Source organism: Platalea leucorodia (genome assembly GCF_965183815.1).
Source record: "Platalea leucorodia genome assembly, chromosome: 3".
Classification (NCBI taxonomy): Eukaryota; Metazoa; Chordata; class Aves; order Pelecaniformes; family Threskiornithidae; genus Platalea; species Platalea leucorodia.
The window spans coordinates 18,252,044-18,279,383 of NC_138825.1; the positions used below are offsets into that span (position 1 = coordinate 18,252,044).

At 40.7% G+C, this 27,340-nt stretch overlaps 1 protein-coding gene across 1 annotated transcript in view; it reads left to right on the forward strand.

Moving 5' to 3' along the window:
• Positions 1-1,822: 1,822 nt before the first annotated feature.
• FSHR (follicle stimulating hormone receptor) overlaps positions 1,823-27,340 on the forward strand; it is a gene marked incomplete at both ends in the record, with an annotated part of 82,512 nt that continues 56,994 nt past the window's right edge. The window contains one exon of the mRNA XM_082307318.1: positions 1,823-2,007. Coding sequence (XP_082163444.1) covers positions 1,823-2,007 — 185 coding nt within the window. The remainder of the gene's footprint in view (positions 2,008-27,340) is intronic.

A 27,340-nucleotide genomic window follows, 5' to 3' on the forward strand; every position in this document is an offset into this window, starting at 1 on the left:
TACACACTATAGTGTATATATATATACTTCTTCCTCAGTATATATATACACTATAGTGTATATATATATTCTTTCAAAGGAAAGAACTATATATATATATAGTGTATATATATACTGAGGAAGAAGTCACTAATATTTTAGAAAACCTTTTTTCTGGCAGTCACTGTCATTCTCATGAAACTTATTCAACACCTTGGCAAAACAGACTCTGTTTTACACAAACAGCTAAATGAATACTCTTATGATTCATTACAAGCCTACCATTGTTAGAAAGAGATGGTCATGATTTTTTTTTCACCTTTTTATGTAAATATCACTATTCTCATCTTGAGTAGGTTTAAGTGAGTGGGGAAAAATAACAAATATTTGGTGAGATTTGGTAAAATCTCTTAGGGTAACTTAAAGGATCATAATTAGCTTCTTTCAGAAACATCTACATTTTGACGCTTATTTTAAAGGTGAGACTGGTAGAATCTTTCAGCCAGCACACTTCAGAGAAAAGATGCTGTCTTGTGCCTCATTACATTTGTTTATGATTTTTGATTACGGGAGAAGAAGAAAAAAAATTTAAAAAAAAAACCAAAAACAACCTAATAGCTGCTTTTAACAAGATTAAAATCCTTCCAAGCAATGTGAAGGATTGAACGTGAGTCAAGTTCAGCAGAATTACCCATGGCAATTCAGCTCCAGCACTCACTTAAAATGCATGTGACTTAAAAGCTCTGTGTGTCTGAAACAGCCATTTACCACCTAAAAGAAAAAAAAAAAAAGAAACAAACAAAAAACCAAAACAAACAAACCCAAAGCAAACAAACAAACAAACAAACAAACAAAAACAACAAAAACCCCCACCTTTGTATCTCAAAGTTCTCACTTCAGGTGTCTTGTAGACAAACCCTGGTTCCAGATGATAGCCTGGTGCAGCATGACTGAGTGCCAGGAAAGAGTTAGTAAGGTCCCTTCCCCAAGGATTAATATTTGTAACAAGAAAGATATTTTAGCTCAGTCAAAAAGTAAACAAAACAAATAAGGACTCAAAGACAGGGTTCAATGTCCAGGCCTTATGATGGTATTCTTGAAGCTGTTTTCCTCCTATTGTGTCACAAATAGCCATTCTGTATATTTCTGGGGTTTTTTCCAGATGATGGAATTCTCTTACCAGTCCTCGGGGACCATTGGGGTTGTGGCGTTTTCTCCTGTTTGGGTTCCTATAAAGGTGCCAAGGAAAAGAGGAGATGAATCAGCAAGTGCATGAAGAATAATCACAGTTGAAAATAAAGGCATGTTACTTAGCTCTGGCTTTAGGAGTGTATATCTTTTAACCTATCAAATAGATTATATACCCTATAAAATAAAAAAATAACACATTTCTTTTGCCTAGGAGCAACACAAAAGCAGGGGCTCTTGGATCCATGAAGGGGAGCATAAATAGTGCCTCTCCTTCAGGGTCAAAAGAGCCTGGGCTGTAGAAAGTAAAAATGCTTTGTTGTCCCTTGGTCTTACCAAACAAGACATGTAAAATACAGTAGCTGAGAAGGAAGGACCTTTTCCCAGTGCAGATCCCCAGTACATCAAAAGCACCCTGGCTAGTTTGGCTGGGGCCTGTGATTTCAACGCCACTTAAAATACAAAATACTTTTGTCATGAAAAGTCATCACTGCTTCTTTGCGTCCCTGCTCTAAGGTCATAAAGGATCTGGGGGCATGAACCGAAACTTGCTGAGCAGTCATCCCCCAAGAGCCACGTGGTTCGTCTCAGCTTTTGGGGCGGATCTTCCATTCAGGGAGTTGGGCTGGGAGGTCTCTGCATTCCTCCCTTTGAGATGAAGGAGATGGGCACAGATGTGAAGGCAGAGATGTCTCCAGTCCTCACCTGTCTGCTGGTTTTCCTGGCAGGCTGCTTGGGATGCCAGCACCACTCCTGCCGCTGCGTGGGCAGGGTCTTCATTTGTCAGGAGAGCAAGGTAGTCCAGGTTCCCCGGGACATCCCCACCAACGCCACTGAACTGTAAGTAGGGAGAGGGAATGGACGCGAGCAGCAGCCTTGTTGCTGGCTCTCAAAATAAACTGCTGTTTGGCAAGCCAAGGGTTGGGTTTGTAGGGAGTCACTCGGGAGACTTACGCCAGCTGTTCGGAAAGCACAGACCTTCCTCCGACACTCGCTTAATTACATCTTGAAGCTCCTCTCCGTTACTCTGATTGTGCTCATTTTAACGTCTCTGTTAAGAAACAATATGGTACATTATATTGCAAAGTGCAGACTAAATTTTAAACAAGCTTCCTTGGTGCTGTGACAGTAATTTGAAGCATAAAACCTAAGCTTTCTTTACAGCTTGCTTTAGCGTTGTCGAAATGTGTAGTGAAACTTGTCTGCCCCAAAAAGCTTGATGATGAGCATTTGTGTTTGTACCACGGGAGCTTTCCAAAGGTTTATGCTTGTTTACCAAGAAGCAACTTAATGGTTTCTTTTTGAAATCACAAAGGCATTACAGAAAGGACTCTGATAAACATTCAGAGAGCAATTCTCCTCTATCAGAGGAGCAGCATGACTGCAGTTGGAGAGAGTGAGCCACGTAAAGATACTGTACTGCGTTACTCAAGGAAGAGTTTTATCTATCTTAAAGCTTGTCTTTGTTTTCCATAAAGTAATGTGAGCACTACTGTATGACAGCTGTTTTCTGTGTCTGTAGCACAGGCGAGCAAAAGAGCTTATGAATGACAAGTATGTAACTGTGCAAATAATTGTTTCAGTTTTAATATTTTTTAAAGCAAGTTGTATCACCCCTTGTCTACACCCACAGCCATCTGACATCATTAGGACCTAAAGCAAAAATGAAAGGAGTAGTCCTGGATAAATCATTTAATTAATAAGTGGAGTGGCAAGTTTGGAGGGAGGATACAAGGAAGAACGATATGTCACTAGTTGGAAAAATATACCCTTATCCCAATTTTGCACACCACAATATATCCATGGTTACTATCCCACAGTTTTCCTAGGGCAGAAGTTATGTTTTGTTCAGAAGGAGGAGTTGTTATGCTCACTGAATAAGTAGACCGTGGTGAAAACTTGAGAAAAATGTCTGAATTAACCACAGAAGGTCAGTAAAAGTTTAAATCTTTCTCTCAACTACAGGGAAAAATAATCCATCTGTGATTTAGGTCATCTAAATCCTGAGTGAACCATGCTCCAGGCGTACACTGCTAATTTTGTTTAATTTTGCTTTGATTCTTTCTTTAGATTACACAGTTAAGGTCTGCCTTCTAGGGATTAAGCAAAAGCAGTTTATTATTATTTCTGCAAAGAAGCAGAGTTTTATATCGCCAAAAAGCACCTGTTAGTAAAATGGGATTTGTGTGCAGCAGATCCTTGTTACCATCTCGAGGGTTTGTTGAGGATGCTAATTTGTGCGTTCCTCAGCATGAGTGTGTATTCTCTCAAACAGGCTGACTACAATGTTAGTGTGACCGAAAACAGCGAGTGAATCCTTTCTTCTGGCAGCATCATAAAACATTCGAGTTAGAATCTCTCAACTTGACTCTCTTCTCACTTACACCAACTTTTTGTTCCTTGGGGAGTAGTTCTGGTCCCATTAAATCAGTATAGACCTGGGATTGATTTCAGCGTGGCTTGAGAATTTATCCAAGAAAACTCTGTAGAGCTGCTTTGAATATACCAAATGTTAATGTTACTAAAGCCAGATATGTTAGCTGAAGAGCTATTAAATGGCACATAAACCTTAGGTTTTCCTTCAAGGTCAAAGGGAGACTCTAGAAAGGTGCTTTCCTATGTATCACTCCGCTGAGTGCCCAGTGGGGTGATTCAGGTGACTAAAATATACTTTACTGCTCCAGGTGTTGTTGCAAATGTGCTGTTGGTAACAGAAAAAGCTTGCTTTTCTTCAAAAAGCCTTGATGAGTCAAAAGGGTTTTAAAATCAGGGTAGCAACTTGAGTGTAGATGGCCACAGTGTCTAAGGACCCCGTAAAGGACACAAGCACAGATGACTTCTTGCTAAGCACAGCTCCTGCAAGGAGCTTTTTTCACTTGAGAGCTCATTCTGGGAGTGCTGGATGTGGTCTTTTTCATTTGATGTAAAGGAAGGGGTTTTCTTCAGTACACTTAGAGCTTTTCACCTTCTCTTACGTGGTCTTGATAGCTTTCCCAAGCTATCCTAGTATCCTTTCCTAGTGCTTTTTAGATGTTGAATAACATGCCGGTGAAAGCTTTGGAGAGAGAACAGGAGCCTGATAAGCCTCAAGCACTTCTTCTGTTGCTGTGTGTTTCTGTTCCACTACAGCTGTTTCTTAAGTCAGGACACTGGCATGTGGTAGCCAGCTCTGTTACTTGGTAAGAAAACTCAGGATAATGATAAAAATATTGTCCTCAACAACCATTATCTCTGCTCTTTGCCATAGCTGATTTTTTAAATTATTATTATTTATTATTTTTTGAGGGTTGGCCACTGACACATGGTGCCATGATGGGTTTCTTTGTGGTTGGTTTCCTGACAGTGAGGGCTTATGCTCCACAGCGAACATGAGCTCTGCAGCATGGTACAAGAGCTGGGGTTTTGCTCCTGGTTGGAATAGCATCTGCTTTAGCAAGGGTGTTGCAGAGAGGAGGGCTGGCAGCTTCTTACAGTGAGGGACGTTTGTACTTACCATGTGGAAACAGAGCAGGGATCAGAAACAACGGGTTTTCATTACTTTTCTTGTTGCCACGTCTACTTTTTCACTTACAGGCCAAAATCTCATGAAAGGATAGTTACAGCTCTGTTTGTACGTTACTCCTTCCAGATTTGCAAACACTCTGCAGTTGGCATGCTCTGAGTGTTTGCAGGGGAGGCTGTCGTTATTAACTGTTTTGCTTTATAATCTTTGCCTGGAAGAGGAGTTGGATAGAAGTATTCTTGGCTTTTTTTTTTATAGATACTGAAATGCCTGTGAGAAATGTAGATGGCTGTGCCTTACAACTCCATGAGAAATCAGGGGCCAAAAGTTCAGATTGGAAACTTGGGTTCATTTGTATTAAAATATTAACTATCCATTGCCTCACAGAGTGAGAGAGAGGGAGCAACTCAGTAGTCACCTAAGGCAGTTTACTCCTTTCAAATTTAGAACAGTTTTAAAATCCAGTGTCAACTTTGTAATCCAGCCTCAGTATTCACTAAGATTTCATTTAGTTATTAGAGATCTTGCTTTGAGAAAGTAACGCAAACAAAAATAGCTTGTTCTCAGAATAGAAGGGATCCTTCTTAATATTTAGCAAACTACTTTAAGGAGAAACATGTGAATATCAACTGGCAATACAACTAGAAATGACAGGCAAAGCTTGCTCATTCTCTTACAGCACCCTTCCTTGATTTTGGGTTTCTCATCTCAACACTGCTTGAAATCACTCTTATGGTATCCTAGAGAAATAGAGCGCTCTACCCCAGCAGCTAGGTGTAACCATTTGGGCAGTAGACTATACCTCTGATTTGACAAAATAAAGCAGCAGTACAAGGCAGCTTAAGAAGGGAGGTGAAAAAGGCTGCTTGGTCCAATTCTCCTTGCAATCCTGAAGTTATGTGTAAGAATCATAGAATCATAGAATCTTTTAGGTTGGAAAAGACCTTTAAGATCATAAAGTCCCACTGTTAAAGAAATATTGATACTGATAAAGAAATACCGATAAAGAAATATTGATATCAGCATTTTACCTGCATCCTGTAGTTAATGTTGTGATAAAAAGGTATCAGGAAATCAAATTTGATCATGTTGTACTTGATATAAAGAGAAACTGCCTCCAACTCAGTTACTTTCCTAATTTTCTCCTAGTACTAAACTTTACTCCCCTGATGATTAGCCATTCTTAGCTGGCATAAGTGAAGCAGCTCACAGCAGCATGTAGATTTTGACCAGTTGGTACCTTCTACCTGACTGTTTCTACACTGTGGAGACGATATAAGCATCATCTTTTGAGAATGGAGGCTCCTCAAAGAAAGCTTGCAAACTTGGATATGTGACTCAGCTAATTAAAAGGAATTGTTTAACGTGTTAGCATGCCAGAGGCTTCAGCAGGAGATTGGTGCCAGTTTTAGAAAGGAGCAACTGAGACAACTGAAATAATTGACAACAGAGATGGTCCGTCATTTGGCACCCATCTGTCAAAGTGCTATCTGAGAGAGGGAAACTGCAGGTAAAATAATTAAGGCCTAGGCTTGATTACATGGTGGTTTTTGTTTAAAAATCTGTTCTTTGGCTTCACTAACCAGTTTAGCCATTGTCAGGGCAGTTTAGAGGTAAGTTATGTAGAGTGTTTTCTCCCAAGCATCTGCAAACTATAAACAGTGGAGTCTTTTACTTGCTCTCTGCATAGGTGTTTTTGTACAATTGCTCAAGGATATTTATTTTAGACTATCAAGTCAAGGCTGAGTAGATGTCTGACCACTAAAACAGTGGCTGCCTTGAAATAGCAACTTCTGTGTTATGTACTGAGTCAGATGTGCTTCCCTGCGACAGAAGCTGCAAATGATGTGAACAGTAGCTGCCACACTGTTATTGACAGCTGCAATTAGGATTTTTTTTGTGCTTTCACACTTAAAGTTGAAACTACATTGAAACCTGCAAACAATTACAGTTCTTGGTCAGGTGTTTATACAGGGAGACTGACCTTGATCTAAGAAAGACAGGGTGTGGAGAGGGTAGAGTAAACTAACAAAATGAAGACCCATGAATCTTTCAAGTCCCTGTGTTATGGTGGTTAATCATACAGTTAATCAATAAACCCACATATTATCAGAAGGGGATGAGAATATTTGCACAGCAGAGCATATTGAGAGCAAATTACATGCTACCTAAAGCTTTTTTTTTTTTTTTTTTTTTTTTTAATTTAAACCAGCTTTGCTTCTATTGGGGTAGAAAAAAGTCTACAGTTAGTGCTACATTTTTCTCTTCCCGAATTTATGATCATTTCATACCTTGAAGCAGAAAGCACCTACAGAGATTCCTGTACAACCACTGGCTGTATATCAGTGGAGTGGTCCAATGCTTATGCTGGATTCTATATTTGGCATTTTCATTGGGAGGATAAAAAGAAATAGGCAGAGCATAAGAGAGAAAAAAGAAAAGGAAGAAGGTGACACTAAAGAAGGACAATAAACTCTGCAGGGCAGAACCCTAGCTACTATAAATTATTAAGTACATATCTCTACAGAAACATCCAGTTTCCAAAGCTTCAGGAGCTTTTCAACATGAGGAGGTATGCTGCACACAATAGGAGTTGCTTTGCAGTGCAGTACTCTCTGCTGGCGTACTCGTGATATTACGGTGATAAATACATACGCATGACTTTCACACGACTTATAAGGACTGCAGCTTGGTGTGCCCATGAGAGATGTATGATTGAGTCTGAAGATGTATAGATGTGTGCATATGTATTTAATGTATCTTTGAAATGAAAATGCATTCACTTAAAATTTAATGACAAGTATATGACTTGTTAAACCACTAAGCTTTTTCCAGGGAAACACAGTGAAAGACAAGACTTGGATTTTGTTTGCCTGTGGCATTGAGAGGGTACCAAGGTGTATGCCAGCTGATGCCCTTCACTGGGGTCAGCTACAGAGAGATTCTCCTGATGTACAAGTTCTGGCTTTTGTGGCAAGCTCTGTCTCACGCACACACACAAAAAACAGAGGGCCCATGTCACATCCCCACACATCTGATACCAGGCAAAATGGGTTCCTGGGGCTGGTCAGCTCCACATCCCAAAAAAAAGCCTCTCTGTTAGACATTTTAGGTATATTCTGCTTCACTTCCTACAAAGAATCAAAACTTGCCTATTGAATGAGATTATCATCAGTTTTTCTAAAGTGTTTGGAAGATTAAACTAGTCATTTGTAGGTGTTACATTTTCTTGTCTCGAATATGGTGTCTTCATCTTGGGTGTCTCCCTATTCGAATCTTGTTTCATATAATTATAACCTAGGAGAGTTTGACAGTAATGTTATTCATGAGATGCGAGCTGGTAAATACCAAGGTTTAGCGTAGAGGCACAGCAAGAAACAAAAGCCCTGGTAAGATCAGAAATAAGAAGTTTTAAACTCAAATGTGGTTTAAATGGAGAAGTTGGCAAGCCTAGGGGACATTACAAAGTAGGGTGCAGGTCTATCTTTTACTTCTCCAACAAGAACATGACTCACAAATCAGATTTGAGGAATCATGAATTCACCGGTGTCATGTAGGAGTTAATTTCCTTTGCTTTGAATGGTATGCCACACTGAACTCTTCAACAGTATGGATGATTTCCTAGCTTCATTTACTTCCCTTGCTACAGCTTCTCACTACTCATCGGTTTTCACTGCACAGAATTAAAATGCTGTATTTTAGACTTTGTTGCCTTCTCTTTTCTAATATTAAAATGTATTAACTTCATCTCTCATCCCACCCAGGGAATCCTATTGATACTCAGATGTGACTATCACTAGTTGGGAGAACAGAGAATAGTCAGAGCTCTAGGGGAAAGTTTTGAGGGGTGCTTTTAGGAGTTTGAAAGACATTAAAGTGCTTATGTGTTGCTGTTGCAGTTGTTCAGCTTCACTGAGTTGCCCTCCCATCCCTTACACAGGGAGCTCAGGGTATTTATGCATGAAGGGGATGCAGAAAAGTGTGTGTGTGCCCCTTATGCTCTGACCCAGCAGGGTACAAGCTACTATACTGTAAGAGCCACAAAGCCAGGACAACTCATCCATTATCCCTGTATCTGCATTTGTCCATGCAATATGCTTTCAGCTCCTCACTCAGGTTTATAAATGACAGCTTGGGACTTTGAGTTAATTGTTTTCTGGATCTGGCCCTTAGCAAAGTCATATCAGCATTGCAGTCCTGAAGCATAAAGCTTATTATCTCCCTCAAAACCCAGGCCGTGCCTCTTAAATAAAAAAAAAACTAAAATTTTTTAAAAAAAGCTTCTCAAATACTTGCTCTTCCCAGCAGCATTTCTGAGATGTAACGGAGAAGAGATCTCCATCAGAAGATGTCTTTAAAAGCTCCAAATTGAATTCTTCTAGAAGAGTATCACACATGAAATGTGTTGCCTGATAAGCCAGCAGGAGAAAGTCTGCTGTGCAGCTCAAGAGTTTTCTTCACAGATGCCGGGGGGGGTCTCACTGGGCTGGTGTGTCGCTGAAAATACTGGGTATGTGAAGAGCTTAACAAGGGTGAAAAAAGAGGGTGGATGAGGAATGCCACAAGAACAGAGGGAACAGTCGCACAGAAGAGAGTTGCCAAGTGAATATACATCCCAAAGGGGATAGTGGCTCTAAGCTCCAGCAGTTTGTATGCAGGAGGGGGTCCTGCAAAGCCAAACCGAATTATCTAGCAAAGAAAAATAAACAAACCTGTTAGACACCCAACTGAGGAGAGAAAAAAATCCATGCAAAGTTCAACATGCCTCACTCTCTTCTAACTTGACGGCTTTTTAGTTAGTTCTGCTTAACTTTCCTCAGTGTCCTTGTGCAGGCAGGCTAAAAGATAATTGGGGTAGGTTCACAGCTAATTTGAATTGTCATAGCTTCATTAACTTCAGTGGAAAGAACTAAGTTCATTTTCACTGTCTGGCGATGGGGACCCCTGTCAGCCATGTGTTGTTCCTTTTGGCAGTAGCTGATTGGTAATTAATATGTGTGTGTGTTTGATAAACAAGATACTTTGGACGCAGAAGACAGGTATTATTTTTCATAGCGGTCTATTAGTTTTACACAGCAAGGGGCAAGCGCTTTGGTAGGAAAAGTCACTTTTCTTTGTTTAAGAACTTGACCTTTTCAGACAAAACCTGTAAATTATTTCACACTCTGCCTGTAGTTTGATTGGAATGCTTTTATTAGCAGTGAAATTTAAGTCATTAAAATGAATCTTATTTCAAATTATAGGTTTGAGTCAAGCCTGGATTTCATATAAGAGTATAGAAAATTATTTCTTCTAATTGTCTTGCATACACTCTAATAAGGAGCCCAATTTCTGGCTTTACTCAGATACAGCTTCCTTGATTTTGGAGGTCTAGGGTCAGGAAAGCTTGTGATTTGTTTACTTTTGCTTAATGTTTTCCTCCAAACATCCTTAGGTGTTCCAGGAGCTCAGCCTGGAAGGTATGGATGCTTCTTATCTCCCATTACCTTATCAAGCCACTCAGATGTATTTGCTCCTGGTTAGCTAGAGGAGAATTTACAGACTTATTATATGCAGAGAGAGAGATGTTTCTGAGTGAAATGAAAACAGTCTTCAACCCAAATCAGTATGAAACAGTCTTTGTTTTTCATAAGTTTATTGAGCTTTCTGAGCCTCTGTCTTTGCCTAGATTAACTAAATAATGCTATATGCTTGAATGTAACATATTCAAAACTTGCTATAGACAGGGTAGCCTCAACATGTACCCGTTGGGTGAGTCACAGGCTGAAGCTTTCACCTCTGTCCACTCCCTTATCTACACAAGAATGCAGTTAATAGTCAGCATTTTAGAACATTTGCCTGGAAATCCTGTTCTGTGAACACCTGGGAGCATTGCTCTTGTAGTGGTCCTACTGACATAAAGTCTCCCCATAGCACACATGAAGATGTACTTTCTGGTATGAATCCTTGTCCAAATACAGTCAGTTAATTGGAATTAATTTGTAAATATTTATTTGTAAGAAATTTATGAATCTTCAGTGGGTTTCCAAAATCACTATGTGCATAAACATTCAGTGGGGAAAACTTTCAACTTTTCAGTGTTTGCTTCATCTTCTGTTTGAGAGTAGAGCGAGGAGGGAATATATTTTCAAATGATGGTCAGCAGACTTATTTTTATTTGAAATAGTAGTGTGCAATGAAGAACTGGATTGACTGTGTGAAGACTGGAAGAGAAAGTGGTGCTTGTTTTCTCAGGACAGTTTCTGGTATCCTGTATTTATGTTCTGAACATAAAACAACTGGATGCAGTGGGATGCCCATGAACTAACCTCTCCTCGCCCTTACTCCAAAGAAGTGAAGGGAATAGCATGTGTGCATACACCTGCGCATGTGCTTGGGGTGTCTGTGTGTTTAACCTCTTCCTCCACCGGTTTGACTCCGGGCAAAGAAGATGAGAATGAAAAGCAGAAGCACGTCTATGTGGCTGTAACTGATAAAATGGCCAAGGCTGGGAGAGAGTAGCAATGGAAGGAGGGACTGTCTGCCTGTCCCTTTTTCCAAAACCAGAAGCATGGGATGGGAAGAAGTTATAAGTAGTTATTTGGGTTTGGTTTTCTTCACTGAAAAGGATTGTCATGTGGGCAGGCTGAGGATTATAATGATTTTCTTTACACACCTTCTGAAGGCCTTTTAATGGTTTTACATTCTGTGCTATGCCTTGTGCTTAGAAATGATCCCCGGTGTAACGCTCTTGCCTACCCTTGGCTTTGAGAGATTTGGATTTCAGTGGTAACTTCAGGGTAAGCATTGATTTCTTTTTTCACTTGTACCATCACATGATATAAATATATTAGGCTATTGCCTTTAGTAGCCCAGTAAGCATGTTTGAGGACAGAGCCTTTGTCAAAGGGCATCCTATTCAACGGGAAGCACTCGTGTCTGTGACAGCCACAGACACTCACTGAGGTGAGAGAGCAAATCTGGCTCCAGCAGTGGAAGCACTGCCTGTGCTGCTTTCTCTGGTATCTCCAGTCTCTTCACTGCTGCAAAAAGGGAGCACAGATGAGCCAAATCCATTTTTTCCTTCTTATTAACTACTGGGAAGCAATCAATTCTGAAGAGTCTTTCCTCAGAGTCCAGTCTCCCAGCAGGAATATTTATAGACATACAGAAACTTCTGAAAAAGGAAAGTATAAGAGAAGGGGCTATAAACCCCCCTGCTATGGGAAGATAGTGGGTTGATGCTAAAACACCTGCCGTATCCCCAAAGTTTTCTTTGGCCAACAGAGCTGCTATGGAAATTTTTGCTTTTCTTTTTTCGGCAAGTGGAGAGTCATAAAAGAAGTACTGTGTCAGAAAATGACAGCAAAACAAGAAACGCCCTGGCAGAACAACTCTCTCTAGGTGGAATTACTGGTTTGGGGAAATACTCACTGTATCCGAATCCCAGGAGCTGTAATTTCCTATCTGCGGTATATTGTTGCCATGGCAGATGAAGCCCAGACCTCATTCTTCAGTCCTTTGAAATCGACATTAGTGGCTCCTGTGAGGGAATACCCTACAAGAAAATCTAGAGTTTGCTTCCACCGGCATTCGTACACATCCTAATTGCTTGCCCAAGCAGCTCTGCTGCCTTCCAGTGGGATGAATCGCAGGTGTGAAACTATCCATCTGTATGTATTTGCAGATTCAGGACTTTTTGCTATTGCGGTAGACAGGAAACCACTCTAGGGAAAAATGAAATGTGTGTTGAAAGCACAAATGAAATAGGTAGCCAACGGTTTAAATTTATTTTAAATTATTAGGGGAGATTTTAATTGTTTTAGTGGGCCATATGGAAATGATAAGATTTTCTTAGGGCTCACAAAGTTTTATACAAATACTAACATTTCACAATATTCCTGGTAAGTATATAAACATAATTTTATCCATTACAGAATCAGCAAAGCTATAGGGTGTAAAGGACAAGCAATTTCCCAAGAGTACAGGGTAAAAAATCAGTGTTTTAGCTGGGACTGTAGCCCCTTCAGGACCTTATTCACCAGACCGTACTCCTGTGGCAATATATTTCCTTGTTCAAAAGAAAAAAAAAAAAAAAAAAAGAAAAAAAATTACCTCTTGCATTTATATTCCTTTCTAATAACTATTTCTCATCACAGGAAGGCTTTGTGCTCAGTGGCATGAAAGGCATGCCTGCTGCTTTGAATCTCCTAAATAAGGCAGTACAAAGTCATAGCTCTACTATTTTTTAATGTTTAAGTGATGCATATACACTTTCAGGGTTTTTTCCCTCAAATATATTTGTACTGACATGGTACCTCTGCATCATCACCTTTTCCACTTTCCTCATTTCTGTACTTTTCTTGTATCAGTTTCTGTCACTGTATTAGAAAAACAGTATTTCACAGTAGCGTTACAGTCAATAATTTAAAGACAGCTGAGGTGGAGATTTTTGTGGGCATTTCAATTATGGATAACTGTTGGCTCTGTTACGGTCAGTAGGGCTGGCTATGGAGCACTAATTGGAAGGTTTTCACCCTTTTATGAGTTTAGCTGCTATCTGTATATGTCTCCTTAGCTAGAGCCCTTCATAAATATAAGAATGATGCATCTACAGGATTCTTTTTATATATATACAGTATTCCTGTAGCAAACAATATTACCTTGGCTTCCTTCATTTCCGTACATGTTATTGCTGTGTTACATCCGTGCAGCTCAGCGTGGGCTCACACCCTAGAAATTGGGTTTCTTTTTGAGCATTTTACCCTAAAAGTTGGAGTATGTCCATCCAGGGCTTTACAGGAGCACTGCGTGGGCTGGACACAGAAACATGAGTCTCCACTAAGCACCCATCAGTAGGTCCAAACTTGTCCTTGGACCTACTGATGCCCTAGTCTGGCGAGGACAGCCTTGTAGCTTCAGGGCTGTGGACCAGCAACAGCTAGGGCTTGCCATTTTGTTTGTCTGTCAGAGGCACAAATGCTGTCTGGAAGAAATGCTCCAGCGGCGCTAGGAAACAGGGAGATTGGCTCTTTGCTCAAGGCTTTGAAAGACTTTATTTTTTCTCCCCTCTGCATCAGGCTGGCAAGAGGCGGCCTTGGTTCTAGGTGTGGATTCATCTGTTTAGTGTCCTCCAGGCTGAATGCACATAGTGGTGGTTATCAGCTAAAATAGGGAATGAGGCAGGGAGTGCTTCAGAAGTTCTTGCTTGCGTCTCCTTGAAGATTTTCTGCATTCCAGAGAAAGTTTGTTAACATCTGCTTTGGAGGGATGGCAGGCTGCTATTTTTATTAGCAGTAGCCTGACTGGCCAGCTAGAGTACATCTTTACAATGTTCATTGTGTAAAGGAGTTTATACGTTTCTGTAAAGCACCTCATGCTAGTATCCTACTGTTACGAACAACAGCTTTGGGCTTCAGCCTATGTCGCACAGAAATAATAAGAGTTTTGTTAGTCTGAACTCAACTGATTCAGATTGGCTCTTGATCCTAGAAGCCCACAAGTCTCAGAAGCCTTATTCTTCAACACGATGCCAACTGTTTTTCTTAAAACACTCCAAAGAAGGAAGAAGGTGCACTTAGACTATATGGAGGTCTAACTTTCACCTTCACCATCAAGTATAGCATCACTGTAGGAGTTTCCATGATGTTAAGTTCCACCAGTTGGAAAGTCCTTTTCCAGCATCAGTATCTGTATTTCAGTAGCTGCTGTAACAGAACCAAATGACCATACTTCCTCTGCTAGCCTGCCTAACAGTATGCTTCCAAGTTATGCTTGGCTTGCCTGGTCATCCGAATGCTCTTCCTTCTTGTTGATCTTATTGAAGAGGTGATGATGGAAAATACTTTCTGGAAAATAAAGGTGTCAAACTGATCACTAACCATTCCCTACTATTTCAATGCTGAAATAACAATACTCACTATGTTAGAGGCTACTTCTGCCAGATAAAGGGATAACCAGCTGAAACATCTGTGTGTTTCAGAGGATTACCCTTGAGTGAAGGAGGCAGGAAAATCAAAAAGCATACACAAAGGCAGACAGTAGGTTTGTTTCTATACTTTTATTGCATGTTATATGCTCTTCTATAATCCAATATATGGGCCCTAAATATTGTTTTGGTAAACAATAAGAACAGTAGCACTTATACAAACTGCAACTTTTGCCAAAAGAAGCACAAAATAATCTTTTAAACACTGCAGTCTTATAAACAAAGCCCTAGGAAATAAACATCCTTTACAACTGTCAAACTCAGAGCAAGCATTCATTTTCTCATTGCCAAAAGTGTGCTTAATCTGAGAAAGTGAGAGAGAATGACCAGTATCATGCCTACTGTTTGATCAATCCATTTGCAAGAATAGATATAGATGTTACATTTAAAAAAAGAAAGGAAAAAGAAGTGGTTGGGTAGTGACATGAAATAATCAAAAGCACTGAAATATCAAGCACTACATCTGTCCCAACAGCTCAAGTGGTATAAAGTGGTGACGCATTTTCTCAACAAAGTAATCAACCACAAAATTCATGCATTCTCTCATTTTTTGCAAGGCCAACTCATCTTTAAAATTTAAGAGACTTTTTACGATGTATAACAGAGCAAAGAGTAGGAGATCCTGCAAGGAAGCTGCAACTTTAGAGGAGATTAGAGGAGATCTTAAAGGAATGATGCAGACCTTTGAAATAAATCTGAGGAAAAACATAATGGTTGTGGAAGGGTATGTGTGAAACTTTGCAATGACATTTTAGGTTCGGTGGTGACATTGTCATTTTTATTGGTCCTAAAGCAAAACGAAACATGGCTAACCAGCCTCTTGCAGCAAATTCTATCAGCTAGATAAGATGTGCAGCACTTAATGTGCAGTACATTGGCTGATTGTGGATGTCGCCAGAGAAGAATGTGAGGCCAACTCATTTTTTTATTATAAACTCTGATCGGGACAATTCCATCTCCACATACAGAGATTATCATTATGTCGCTGATTGGTTAACCTCTGTTCCCATTATTCAGGCTTATGCATGCAATAAAGGTCCATCCAATACATGCTGAAAAATCAGTGGAAGAATTCCTATTGATTTTCATTAGATTGTGCCATAATATTGGGCCCAGTCTTTCACCACATTGCTTTAGCACTTGGTCATCAGTACTGAAGTGTCAGCTAACAAAAGCCACAGAGCTGTGGCAACATTTTTCTCATATGACTCATGAATAGATGTGTATATAAAATGAGAGCATTAGACAAAGCCAAGTTCTTATACAATTTATACCCCTTTAATTATCTTCTGTCACAGCAAGTTATCATTGTTTTTAATTAAGCAAACGTCCTTAGACTGGCAAGATGTGCTGCTTCATGCCTTATCCCTGCTGGAAATGTTTATTTCTGTTTTGAAATTTTAATATGAAATATCAGGGAGGTGGAAGAAGAGCAGAGGTTTCAAGCACCCTGACATCCAGTACTGTATATTATGTTTCCTTAACTCTGTCCTCAAGGTGAGCAGTCAAGATAAGCCAATGATCTGCAGGCCATCTAATTTGTTTTTCCATCATTTTCCTAAGTTGTCTTATGTGCAATAATCATTACAGTGTAAGTGACACTGTTGGGAAAATCAATTCTTCCTCACTGAATGGAAAATAACTTACACTACACTTGAATCATAATTGGTATTTTGTTTATTTTGTTGGACTTGCAGCTAACCGCTGACTACTTTGGCCAAGAAAGTTGTGTCTTCTGGCTAAGGCACTGCTTGCTCTAAAGCATTATGAAATCTATTTCCGACTGAAATGTAATAAAAACCGCTTATGGATCTACATTGAATTTTCTGTCAGATGTTCAATATTATGACCTTGAAGATTAAAACGTCTCTGAATATTTATTAGCAAGATGGAAGGCTATTCCAGATAGGCTTTGAACCATGCTCATCACTGGAGCATGTGAATGACTTTCAGTAGTACAGCTGTCATATATTCTATTATTATAAGATTGTTATTCCCCTTTTGCTGTTTATCTATAATTCAACCACAACAATGAAAAAGACTCTTATGTGCTATATGTGGGCATAAAGCCCATGTAACTGATGCCAGCTTTTCAACCTGAGGATGAATGGGGGTTAGCAGAGGTTATCAGCACTGTGCATTGTTCTCACACCTCTAGGCTGTCATGTGGTGTGCCAAAAACCTCTTCAGCTATACTGTATTTGAGGAAATAAATTCAGGGCAGGTAGTTTGTACTTGGCTTAATTTTAATAAAAAAGTTACATTGGAGGGGGAGAAAAAAGGGTTTGTTAAGTGATTTAATTTCCCGTGCAGCACTTGTGCTCCAGAGCTGATGCTCGGGGTGTGTGGGATAAAACCACTTAGATGAAAGAGGAGCTCATGGTGTTGTCCTGGTGATGAAGTGTACCAGCACTCCACATGCAGACCCAGGGCTGGTGACCTGGGGTCCAGCTGAGGCTTGAAAAGCTGTTTGGAGCTGCAATATGCTTTTCCTGTGTTTCGTTTTTGGGGGAGGGGGCGACTATTAATCAAAACAAGCTTGTCTGAAGTAGGGTCATCCCCCTATTACCCCGAGTAAGGAGGCAGCTGGGATTCTCCATTTTCTCCTACCCTTGCAGGTGGTGGGTCATGTAGCAGGAGTGTCTGTGTGCTGTACTCTCACATTGCTGCGACAGATCTGGAGACCATCTCTTGCTGTGAGCACCCGTGCAGCTGTGTGCCCAGGCAAAGGAACCCCATGCAGACCAGGCACCCCGCTGCTGGCACGCTCCTGCTCTGCTCCTCAGGGACCCGGCCCCGTGTTAGAGCAGCTGCAGCTTCCCTGGAGCAAAGTCCGCCTGGGAAAAACAAAATGAAACAAAAGAAACAAATAAAAAAAAAAAAAAACCACAAAGAGGAAAACAACGTGCCTGTGTGCAAATGCCCCCTCCTGTTGCCAAAAACTTGATTGCAGTTAATGACATCCCCCTCGCTCCCCTCCAGTAGATAATCCTTGGCTGTCTATTTTGGGTAGAGAGAACTCCTGAATGCTCTCCAACACCCCTTCCTAACCTAATATGTGGAAAGACACTTTTCCAGTGATTTGAAAAAGAATCTCTTTACCTGAGCATTAAATTCCATATATAATGAATGATACTTTGTGCTTGTTTGTCTATTTAGTTCCGTCCTCCCTGTAAGTTCCCGCATTTATCTTCAGGACAAAGGATTCATTTCCTTATTTATTTATTTGTTTGTTTGTTTGTTTGTTTGTTTGTTTCTCTGCTGGGGAAAGGAAAAAGAAAGAGAGGCTGTGTTTGTGTTTGGATAACCAGGAGCATTTTCAGGCTCTGTATCCAACTCCACGTACAGCTGTTATGGGAGAGATACTGAAAAGCTGCAAGTGGATTCTTGTGCCACCTTATCTCATTCAGACAAGAGAAGACACCCCTTGGCTTATAACGATAAGCTACAGCCTTGATCGATTTGATCTATGCTTTTGTTCTTCTTCATAATTTGAGCTATTGATTCTATTTATTAAAACTAATTTAAAAAACACAAGCCCTGAGTGCTCTGCTGTTCCAGATCAGGATGCTCCGGGCAGTCTGATCTGAAGCTAATCCATTCACTGCTGATTTATTTTCACTCTCTTTTCAAGCAGAGTTCTGTTCTGTATTTCATTTTTTTGTCCTCTGTTGCTCTCTGAGAAAAAAGACATTTAATTTCACACCTCCAATGAGAGCAGGGGGGTCTAGATTCCTTTTTGTGATATATGAAGCGAGCTCAGGAAAGTTTACCTGGCTCATATTCATGCAGGTTTTACTCAGATGGTGGCCCACTGTGTATTGTTCTCTATTGTCTTAAATCAAAGCCCTACCTTTATGCTAAAAAAGATTTCTGAGTATTTGCTTAAATGCACTCATCTTGCCATACTGGAGTTAATGAGACTTACCGTGTTCCTGAATTAAGGGTCAGCAAAGGAAAACTTTTCCCTACTTCTTCCTGGGAAGCACAGGTTTGTCTAAGGGCTGGGGGATAGTTCTCTCAAAATAAATACCTTTATTCAGACTCAGAGAAATCAAATAAAGCCCTTACTATTAAAAACAGATAAAAAATAAACTTTAAGGAGCTAAGCACCTTTTAGTACCAAGCTGGATTTGAGTCTCTGGCCAAGGATCAGCATGCAGTGACTTAGTGGTATTTATTTACTGTCAATGCATTTTGCTGGTGATGCTGTTGTAGCCTTCTTGCCCTTAGTTGAACACAATTGTTTAAATCTTCAACCTTCAAATTCTTCAGCTGGTTAAAAGCTCTCTGGGTGTCCTGCTTGCACAGGGACTGCATATCGTGTCTACTGCATCTCTCCATGTTTGCTGCTGTAATGTATTCTTTCCACAGTAAAAAAAACTCATAGTCTGTTCCTAATTTATCCTGAGGTCTGCTTGGTCATCCTCACAGTCTAAAGCCTGTGATTTCTTCTGCAATATGTCATAACTATTAGCTGGAATCAATTAGACAAAACATAAGCCTAGATGTTGTCATAAAGAAAACAGGCATAGGATACTAGCCTCCGAAGCCTTGGTCTGCTTTTAAAAATGTTCCGCTTTACTTCAGAATCAGTATGGACACAGAAAGATGGAGTCAGGATTACTGAATATTTTTTTGTAGGTTAGAAAGGCCTTATGTAGTGCAGTAGGAAGATATCTTTGTTTTGACTTGAGAGCCACAGCTAGAGTGGCTAGAGCCACAGCTAGAGTATTGATTGGATACTTGCTACAGCCAACATTTAAGCAAAACCACAGCTGTTCAGCTATGGTAAGAAAGCGAAGCCCCTCAGCTTACTTACAACATGATCTTGCACCAAAACTTCACAGAGATGTTGCACAGCTCAGCAAGGATCTTCTGCGAGTGCTCAGCAGCTCAAATTTGGCCCATCAGCACCAACCAAGGGCATGCTAGATCCTCTTTCCACAATCCCCTGCCTTGCTCTCAGGCAGGTCTATAGCCCAGTAGAGGCAGATGGCGATCAGTTTTTCCTCTGTAGGAAGGGAACCCCTCCTTTGCCTGCTCTCTCCCTGCAATATAAGCCATGGCTACACTAAGGAGGATGAATCCCTGCATACAGTAGGGATTCTTAAGAGCTGCTAAGGGTAGAGCAAGAACAGGGAAAGCATTTAATATGTATTATCACAATACTCCTCCAGTCTCCAACTAATTCCAGCCCAGGGGATTGCCTGGAATTCTTGTTGTTTATTTAGCAGCCCTAATTTATCTCTCCTCAAATTACTTGTACATACTACCCGTGAGCCCACATCAGCTTCTTGCACCCAGGCTGCATGAAGGAGTTTTGGCAGCCCATGTGCACTGTGTGAAAAGCCAGGTCCTCTTGTTTGCTTTGAATCTAGCTGCCTCTGGCCTCACCTCTAAGTTTTCGTAATGGAAGAGCTGATAAAGCGTCAGTCCTTGCCAACCCTCTCCAAGATATTTTGTAGACCTCTAGCATCCCTTTAAGCTTTCCGTGCTGAAAAGTCCCAGACAAATTTGTTATTCCTCTTATGGAAGCCATAATTTGATCAGCCTTATTGCCCTTCTCTTTACCTTTCCCAATAGTCATATACCCTTTTTGAGATGAAAGGGATCAGAACGGCACCCTCTATTCAAAGGCGATGTGAACCAATTTTTTTTTTACCGTAGAGAAGGGGGAGGCAGGTCTTAGAAAAAAGAGTGCAGGAAACAAGTGACACAAAACCCTTAAGCATTTAGAGTATTAAGACCCTGAGTCTGCTTTATAGCCCACCTCCCAAAGTGGGGGTGGGGAGGACAGTAAGGGACAAGTTGAGATTTTGCTGTGGCAAGGCATTTCCCCTGATTTTACAAAGATTATCAAAATGATCTAACAAAAGAATTTGTGGAGAGCTGCAACATTCTTTTAATATTTGTATTATTAAAGAATGCTGAAGCGTTCTTGTTCCATTTATTTTTGGAAATGTCTTGTAGAGCCAATTCCGTGCAATGAAACAGGAGCCTGAATGCAGTGCTGAAAACATTACCCCTGATTGAGTTTTACCCTTTGATCTAGGGGACTAGTCCTTGAATTGTTTTAACCTAAGGAGCAACCCCTTCTTCTGCAAAGTACAAAAACTTGCACTAGCTGTAAATATTGAATACTTCAACCCTTCAATCTAGACAGAGATTGCCTGTTTCAAAGAGTGCCAGAATAGGTGGCGTTTACTTGTGCTGATCTGGCTCTGTCTCCTCATTTTGGCAGAGCTCTCCCAGGCTGGCCGTAGTGCAGGCTCTTTGCTGGTCTGATGTGTATCCCAGCAGAGATGTGTACCTCTCCAGCTCTGCCTGCCTCAGGGACATCTCGAGTAGAGTGATATCTTGGTAGTCAACCCTCTTCACATATTTTGCTTTCATGCATTTATCTATTTCTTCTTGAATGTCTGCCATCCACAATGTCCTGTAGCAAGGAGTTGCATTGTTGAACTACGTGCTGTGTGGAGGCTGAACTCCTTCTGCTTTGCAAATCTTCACATCCAGCTCTTGTCTTACTACCCTGGTCATCATATGTTTGTCACCTTACTCCTCAGTCCCCTTCCAGATAGCTTATGACTATGGTATGCAGGCCCCGTGCAGGTCTCCATGGGATGCCATTCATGACCTTCCTTCACTCAGATGACTGTTACATCTATCCTTGTTTCTTCCAGTCAGGTTTTATCCAATTTTACACCAGAAGATGCCTATCACGGTCATTTAGAGAGCTGATGGAAGGGTGTGTAGGAAGGGGGCAGAAGTCTAGGTTTCATCCACTGAGGTTAGATGTTGCAAGGGATATATTTTCCCAGGCCTAACTGCTAAGATCTTTCTTAGAGGTCTTTCATAACCTGCAGCTGTGCCATATGCAGGTTAAATTTCTCCTGTCTCTGTTTCACTGTTCTGTCACCCTTTTTAAGAGGACCATGTATGTTTATTATTTTTAAGTTCCCCATAGAGATTTCGTGTTCGAGAAGCACTCTGAAGGTGAAAGCACTAAGCACATCTTTATTCTGAACGTAAGCTAGTATTTCAGCTGCCAGTGTGGTCACGCTGGCATCTTTCTGAAACAATAATACTCACTTTCAAATGCATTAAAGATCCATGCTTGACACCAGTGCAAGTTTTTCCCTGTGTGTTACTGTGAAGAGACCTTAAAGTAAATAGTACAGTTTGTATTTTTAAGGATACTAGTACACTAGCTGCCGTGCTATATTTATTCAGGAACATAATTTTAACATGTCAAAGTAAATCCATGGCTAGTGGAAGGTAGATAAACCCAGCATTTACAGTGGCAAGCTAATTCTTGCTAAAATAATAGGAAAACATAGGGTGGGGTTTTTTTGTACAAGTAGAAGTAATAAGGATTCCTTGCTTTATCGTTCCCTTTCTATCAAATTGGTGATGTCTATGGGGAAGAGATCTCAATAACAGAGAAAGACTGCGAGGGAGAAGAGATGGTCTCAGGAGAGTGCAGGATGAAATTGAAAAAGTCCATCCACCTACAAGTCATATCCCTGTGAATGTTTCCCTCAGCAATAGTAATAGATGAGCTGAGAACAGTTCTTGACATGGAAACTGTGTGGCTAGGAAGAGCACCAGTGACGTGGGAATCTGTGGTGAGCAATGGCAGTAAATAGGAAAGTTTACAGGACCAAATAAAATGTGCAAAGTGCATTACAGTGTGAGGACTACGAGCTCTCTTACACACGCAGGAGCCTGTTGCTCACGTTAATCTCGTGGGTGCTCCCATTCTCAACGTGCTGTGTGGTTCATCCTCTTGCACAGCTAGCAGCAATTCTGGGAGCCAGCTTCTGTTCCCCTGGAAATAGTCAGCGGAGACATTCAGATTAGAGGAAGGCATGACCAGAGGGGACGAATGGGAGGTTTTGTTTCTTTGCATAGTGCTAGAGTAACAAAAGCTGAGGATTTTTCACCTTTGTCACCTTTAGTGTTATTTCAAAACATAAGCATTTAAAATTTAAGTTTGCACTTCAATATATAAAAAGAAGGAAATGCTCCACTTGCCACGGTGGGAGAGAAGCGGGAGCATATGGCCTAGGCCCACCATATTTCTGTATTTCCGTATAGTTATGTCACCACATGTCTAGCTGCTGCACTGAGAACAGTGGAGTACGTGCCGTTTGCATCCAGGACCCCTCCTTTGGGAGATGCTGTTTTCCCAAGACTGCCAGTTGAGTTAGCTGCATTTGGCAGTCATGCTGCTCTTTCTTTGAAAAATACAGCACGTATTAGATAGCAGAGAGAATATTTACTTTTACAAAGCTCATACTCAGATGCAGAGGAAGAAAGAGTACGATCAAGCCTCCAAGTGCTACTCCTTGAACGGTTTCTGAGTGCTCTGGCATCAAGGAGCATCAGGTATCTCATTACAACTTCAAACAAGCCTTTGGATGTATCCAAATTAATCCAAATATTTGGTGGGGACCCTGTTACTTATTAGGCTGTGTGTGCTAGTTAGGAAATCTAACAGTGAGTATCTTCCTTTCTTTTTATTTTATTAATATTCTGTGATATTTTGGCTGTGTCCCATTAAGCAAGGTAGGTATAGTGCCTAGGAGGATATGGATGAGAAAGGAGGTAAAAAGCATGCTAGCTCTTTCTAATGAATTTGTCAAACAAGATGAACTGACAGAGGTAAGTTATTTGGTGTATTTCTAAACAGCAATGGTTCAGCAAGGCATTTTGCAGAAAAGCTTCCTCTTTCTCTTTCTCTTTTAACTTCACTAAGGCATCCAACGCAGAACTTAAGGAATTTTGTCCTTGGACAATTCGTCTCAGTCAATAAAAATAGCATCATGTATGGAGGGCCTGCCAACATAGAAAGTCTCTATGTCTTAGAGGTAGAAACACTACACACAAAGAACACTTGTCACCTTTCTGCTACGACCTCAGCCGGTGAACAAACCACTGTTCTCTCCCTGCTGTGGAATAAGATCTTTTTTGACACATTCTTAGGACAGGAAAAGAGTTGAAGTGACCAGCTGTGTGTGAGCAGGACGGCTATTCTTGCTCTGAATCAAAAGAGAGGAAGAAAGTTTTGAAGACAATACCTAAAAAGCCCCCCATCTGGTTGGATGAACATTTACCATAACCCTATTTGCCTTGACAAGTTGCCCATGGGAAAAAACAAAATGTAAAACGCTCCTTGTGCAAGAACAAAATACCCCGTACTTGTACAATGCTCCTTTTGTTAGGAAAGTATGCAGAGATATTAATATAAATAGATGCAACACCATGAGTGTGCTCAGAGTGAGTGAATTTTTAATGGCTCCTCACCATAAAGATGGTTGCAGATATCAAGGTCAGATCTTAAGGAAGTTGCACGTTTATCACATGCTGTGCATTTCTCAAAGGCCCATGTGAGTAAGCTGTGAGGAATGAGGATGTGCTCTTCTAAAAGTAGTGTAGTGTCTTACAGGATAATCGATACTAATAAAGTATAGCTATTTGTAAAAATAAAGCAATCACTATTTTCTCGCTCTCTGTAACCAAGGCAGGATAACTTCATTCACTTGTGTTATTTATCTTACACAAAACACTTTTCACAGCATGCCTTTGACATTAATAGAAGCAATTTTAACTGTGCTTTCAAGCTTACTGCTGGCCTTTTTTGTGGGTAACTCATTCCTAGCAGTTATACTCTTCCCAGATGCGAACATGATAACTGTGATTCTGCTCATAGGCCTAAAGAGGACTAGTTTTTGTAATTTGTGCTCGGTGGCAAACCTTTTTACTCTGTGTGTACGTACTGTAGAGGAATCCAGAGCTCCAGCTTTGTTTTGTTTTGCTCAAGCTCTGGGCAAGCTTAAGGAAAGGAGGAGATCCTTCCTGCCAAGATGGCATTGCTTTGCTGTCTGCTTTATCTGCTGCAAGGGTGCAGGATGCAAACTTTCCCCTTTGACTTGTAGCCACCTGGATCCACTGAAGGGACCAACGTCCTTGTGTCAGAGGGTGCTCTGCAGTAAGTCTGCTCAGGGCAGATGTCATTTGTTTGTTACATATCTTGTGCGTTACTGCTCCTGGCACCTAAATCTTCAACAAAATTATTTGTCAGACACATTGCAAAATGAGTTAACACATGCAGGCAACTGTTCTGAATAGTCACAACTCTGTTCTCTCAGCTTTATCTCAGCGTAAAGCAACCCAGCCTAAGTACAGTGTAGATTGCACTAAGTGTAGACCATTAAACGTCTCAGATTGAGTAAAAGTCCTGGTGTTGCATCTCTTTTTCTGCTTGGGAATTTTGTAATCTTCTCTTTTTTTTTCCCCTCCATCTTGTTGTTTGTTTTTTTTTTTAATTCCCCGTCTCCAGATTCATCTCACCCTATTCAAGCAGATGTATTTAAAAGCATCTTGGAGCTTTATTTTTAACTGCCTACATGAGTGACCTCGGAAGGAAGCTATCTGCAGCGTTGTGGGGGGATGTACAGTGTTACTGAGGACAGTGGATGCTTTGTCCAGAAATGAAAAGGGTTATCAGTGCTGAGACTAAACATACCATGGTTTTGGAAAACTAAGGCGAGGGGAGGGAGAGTAAGCTTTACAAGCATGTTGCTTGACCACTTTTACAGTCTTTTAGATGCTTTTTTTTTCCTCACAACAATTTTCTGTCCTTCCTTATCTCTCCTTATCAGCTGTTAGCTGCTGAGGGGCACTGTGTCCAACTTATTAGCTGACCTAAGCAAGGTCCTGGGGGAAAAACAAATCCCACAGCAACTTTGCTGTGTGCCTGTTTGAGCAGCATCACAGCTCTGCTGGGGAAACAGGCATTTTGTTATCCATGTTATGGTATTGTGGGCACCCCACAAGTGAAACGCCAACAGGACATCAGCTGTGTGCTCTTAAAATGCTTCCCTTCAGCTTTTTGTGGCTGGATGGCATTATTTCGCCGAGCAAGTATTCACTAAATTAAGAATAGGAATGCCATCAGTATTATTCATTATCCTTTTAACCTAATCCAAAAAAGAAAAGGAAATTGATTTTTAAGGGAGGCCACTGGAAAGATTAAGGAGTGATTTTTCATGAGCTACTGCACATGCTGCCTTTTAGATTCAGACCTGCAAATAAGACAGGCATCGCTAATAACTTTATTGTTGCAGGTCTAATTGTATTTACTTTGTCTCTACATTGCTTTATTTAACAGCACACAAACCAAAATATTTTCTTGCTCAGAGATGCCCCTTACATCACTCTCAGATCTGAAGAGATTCCCAAGTAGCATACCTGAAAGGAGGACGTGTGCCCTCCCAGAGTTATCCTGCATTTTTCAGTCAAATAGAAGAATGGTTTTCCCTTGTATTGCTGAGCATGACGCTATGTGGTATGGAATATCTCCCTGGTTAGTTCAGGTCACCTGCCCAGTTGTGTTCCCCCCAGCCTATAGCCCACCCCCCAGGCTATCCACTGCAGGGGGCAAAGTGAGAAATAGAGGTGGCCTTGATGCTGTGCAAACACTGTTCAGCAAATGCTGGAATATTAGCATGTTATCAGTATGGTTTGGGTCAAAAATCTAAACCACAGAACCATATGAGCTGCCATGAAGAAAATTAACTCTTTCCTAGCCAGGCCCAGTACAGCCTGAAACTCAGGAGGGGATCTTTGTTTTCTGTCTTCTCCATAAAATGTATATTGCTTAATTTTTCCTTGGAATACTCTCCTTTCCCTGCTTTTATCGTCCCACAAAAGGAATAAACCAGCTGCACAGTCTAGATAACTTGTCCTTTCACAAGCGTTTGAAGGGGATGAGCAGCTGATTTAAGCACATTAGGTGAATGCAGTGATTAGATGCTTCAAGCCAGATTGTGCATATTAGCAAGCAATTATGGTCTGTCTCTCTTGTAAGTCAATTTACATGTGTGTAAAGTAGGGGCTCTCAGATTCTCAAATGCGCAGATCATGTCTTGGTTGAAAAAATGAATTGCAAAGCTCTTCCTCCATTATTCAAGCGTGCCAGTCCATCAGGGTCCCCTTTTTGAAATGAATCTGTAGTTTCATGAATAATCATTATCGGAAAAATATTCTGCTTGGCTTTGGTTTTCCCTTGAGATGATGGCGTAGCTCTCTGACAAGACAAGCCAGTAGGATGGTGGGAGCGGTGTTTTGTCACTGCCAATGCCATTCCTCGTGATCCTCTCAGCCTTATGAAGTCCCAACCTCAGCACCTCCTGGAACTGAGGCAACTAATATAAATCTTTCTCTGCTTTTAAATTAAAGCCTCATGAGTGTTGAAAATAGCTTTGCAGCGTGATATGAAGGCACTCTAAAGACTTTAAAACCAGAAAGCAAATAAAATCAATCTTTTTGCATTTAGCTTGATGGTTTTTGAAGCCTGATGTTTTAGCATCCAATTTATGAGTTTTGGACTCCTCTGTGTCTGCTGTTAGGAAGGGAAACCGTAGCTATGTCTGAAAGCAGTTACAAACTGCTTAACAGATTATAGAGATCTTCCACTTAGGCAGCTGATTAGGAAAAATACTTTCATGTACATATATATCTGCATATGCCCCTTCCTAGTGAGGTGTTTCCTGGAACCAGACCCTAGTCATAGTGAAGTCATATGGCAACGTGAACCCATTTCAGTGACCTGGGGGCTTACAAATGTTCTTGATAAATTTAAATTAAATCACGTTTAGCTCAAAGGAATCTCATGATTCATTCCAGTGAGAATT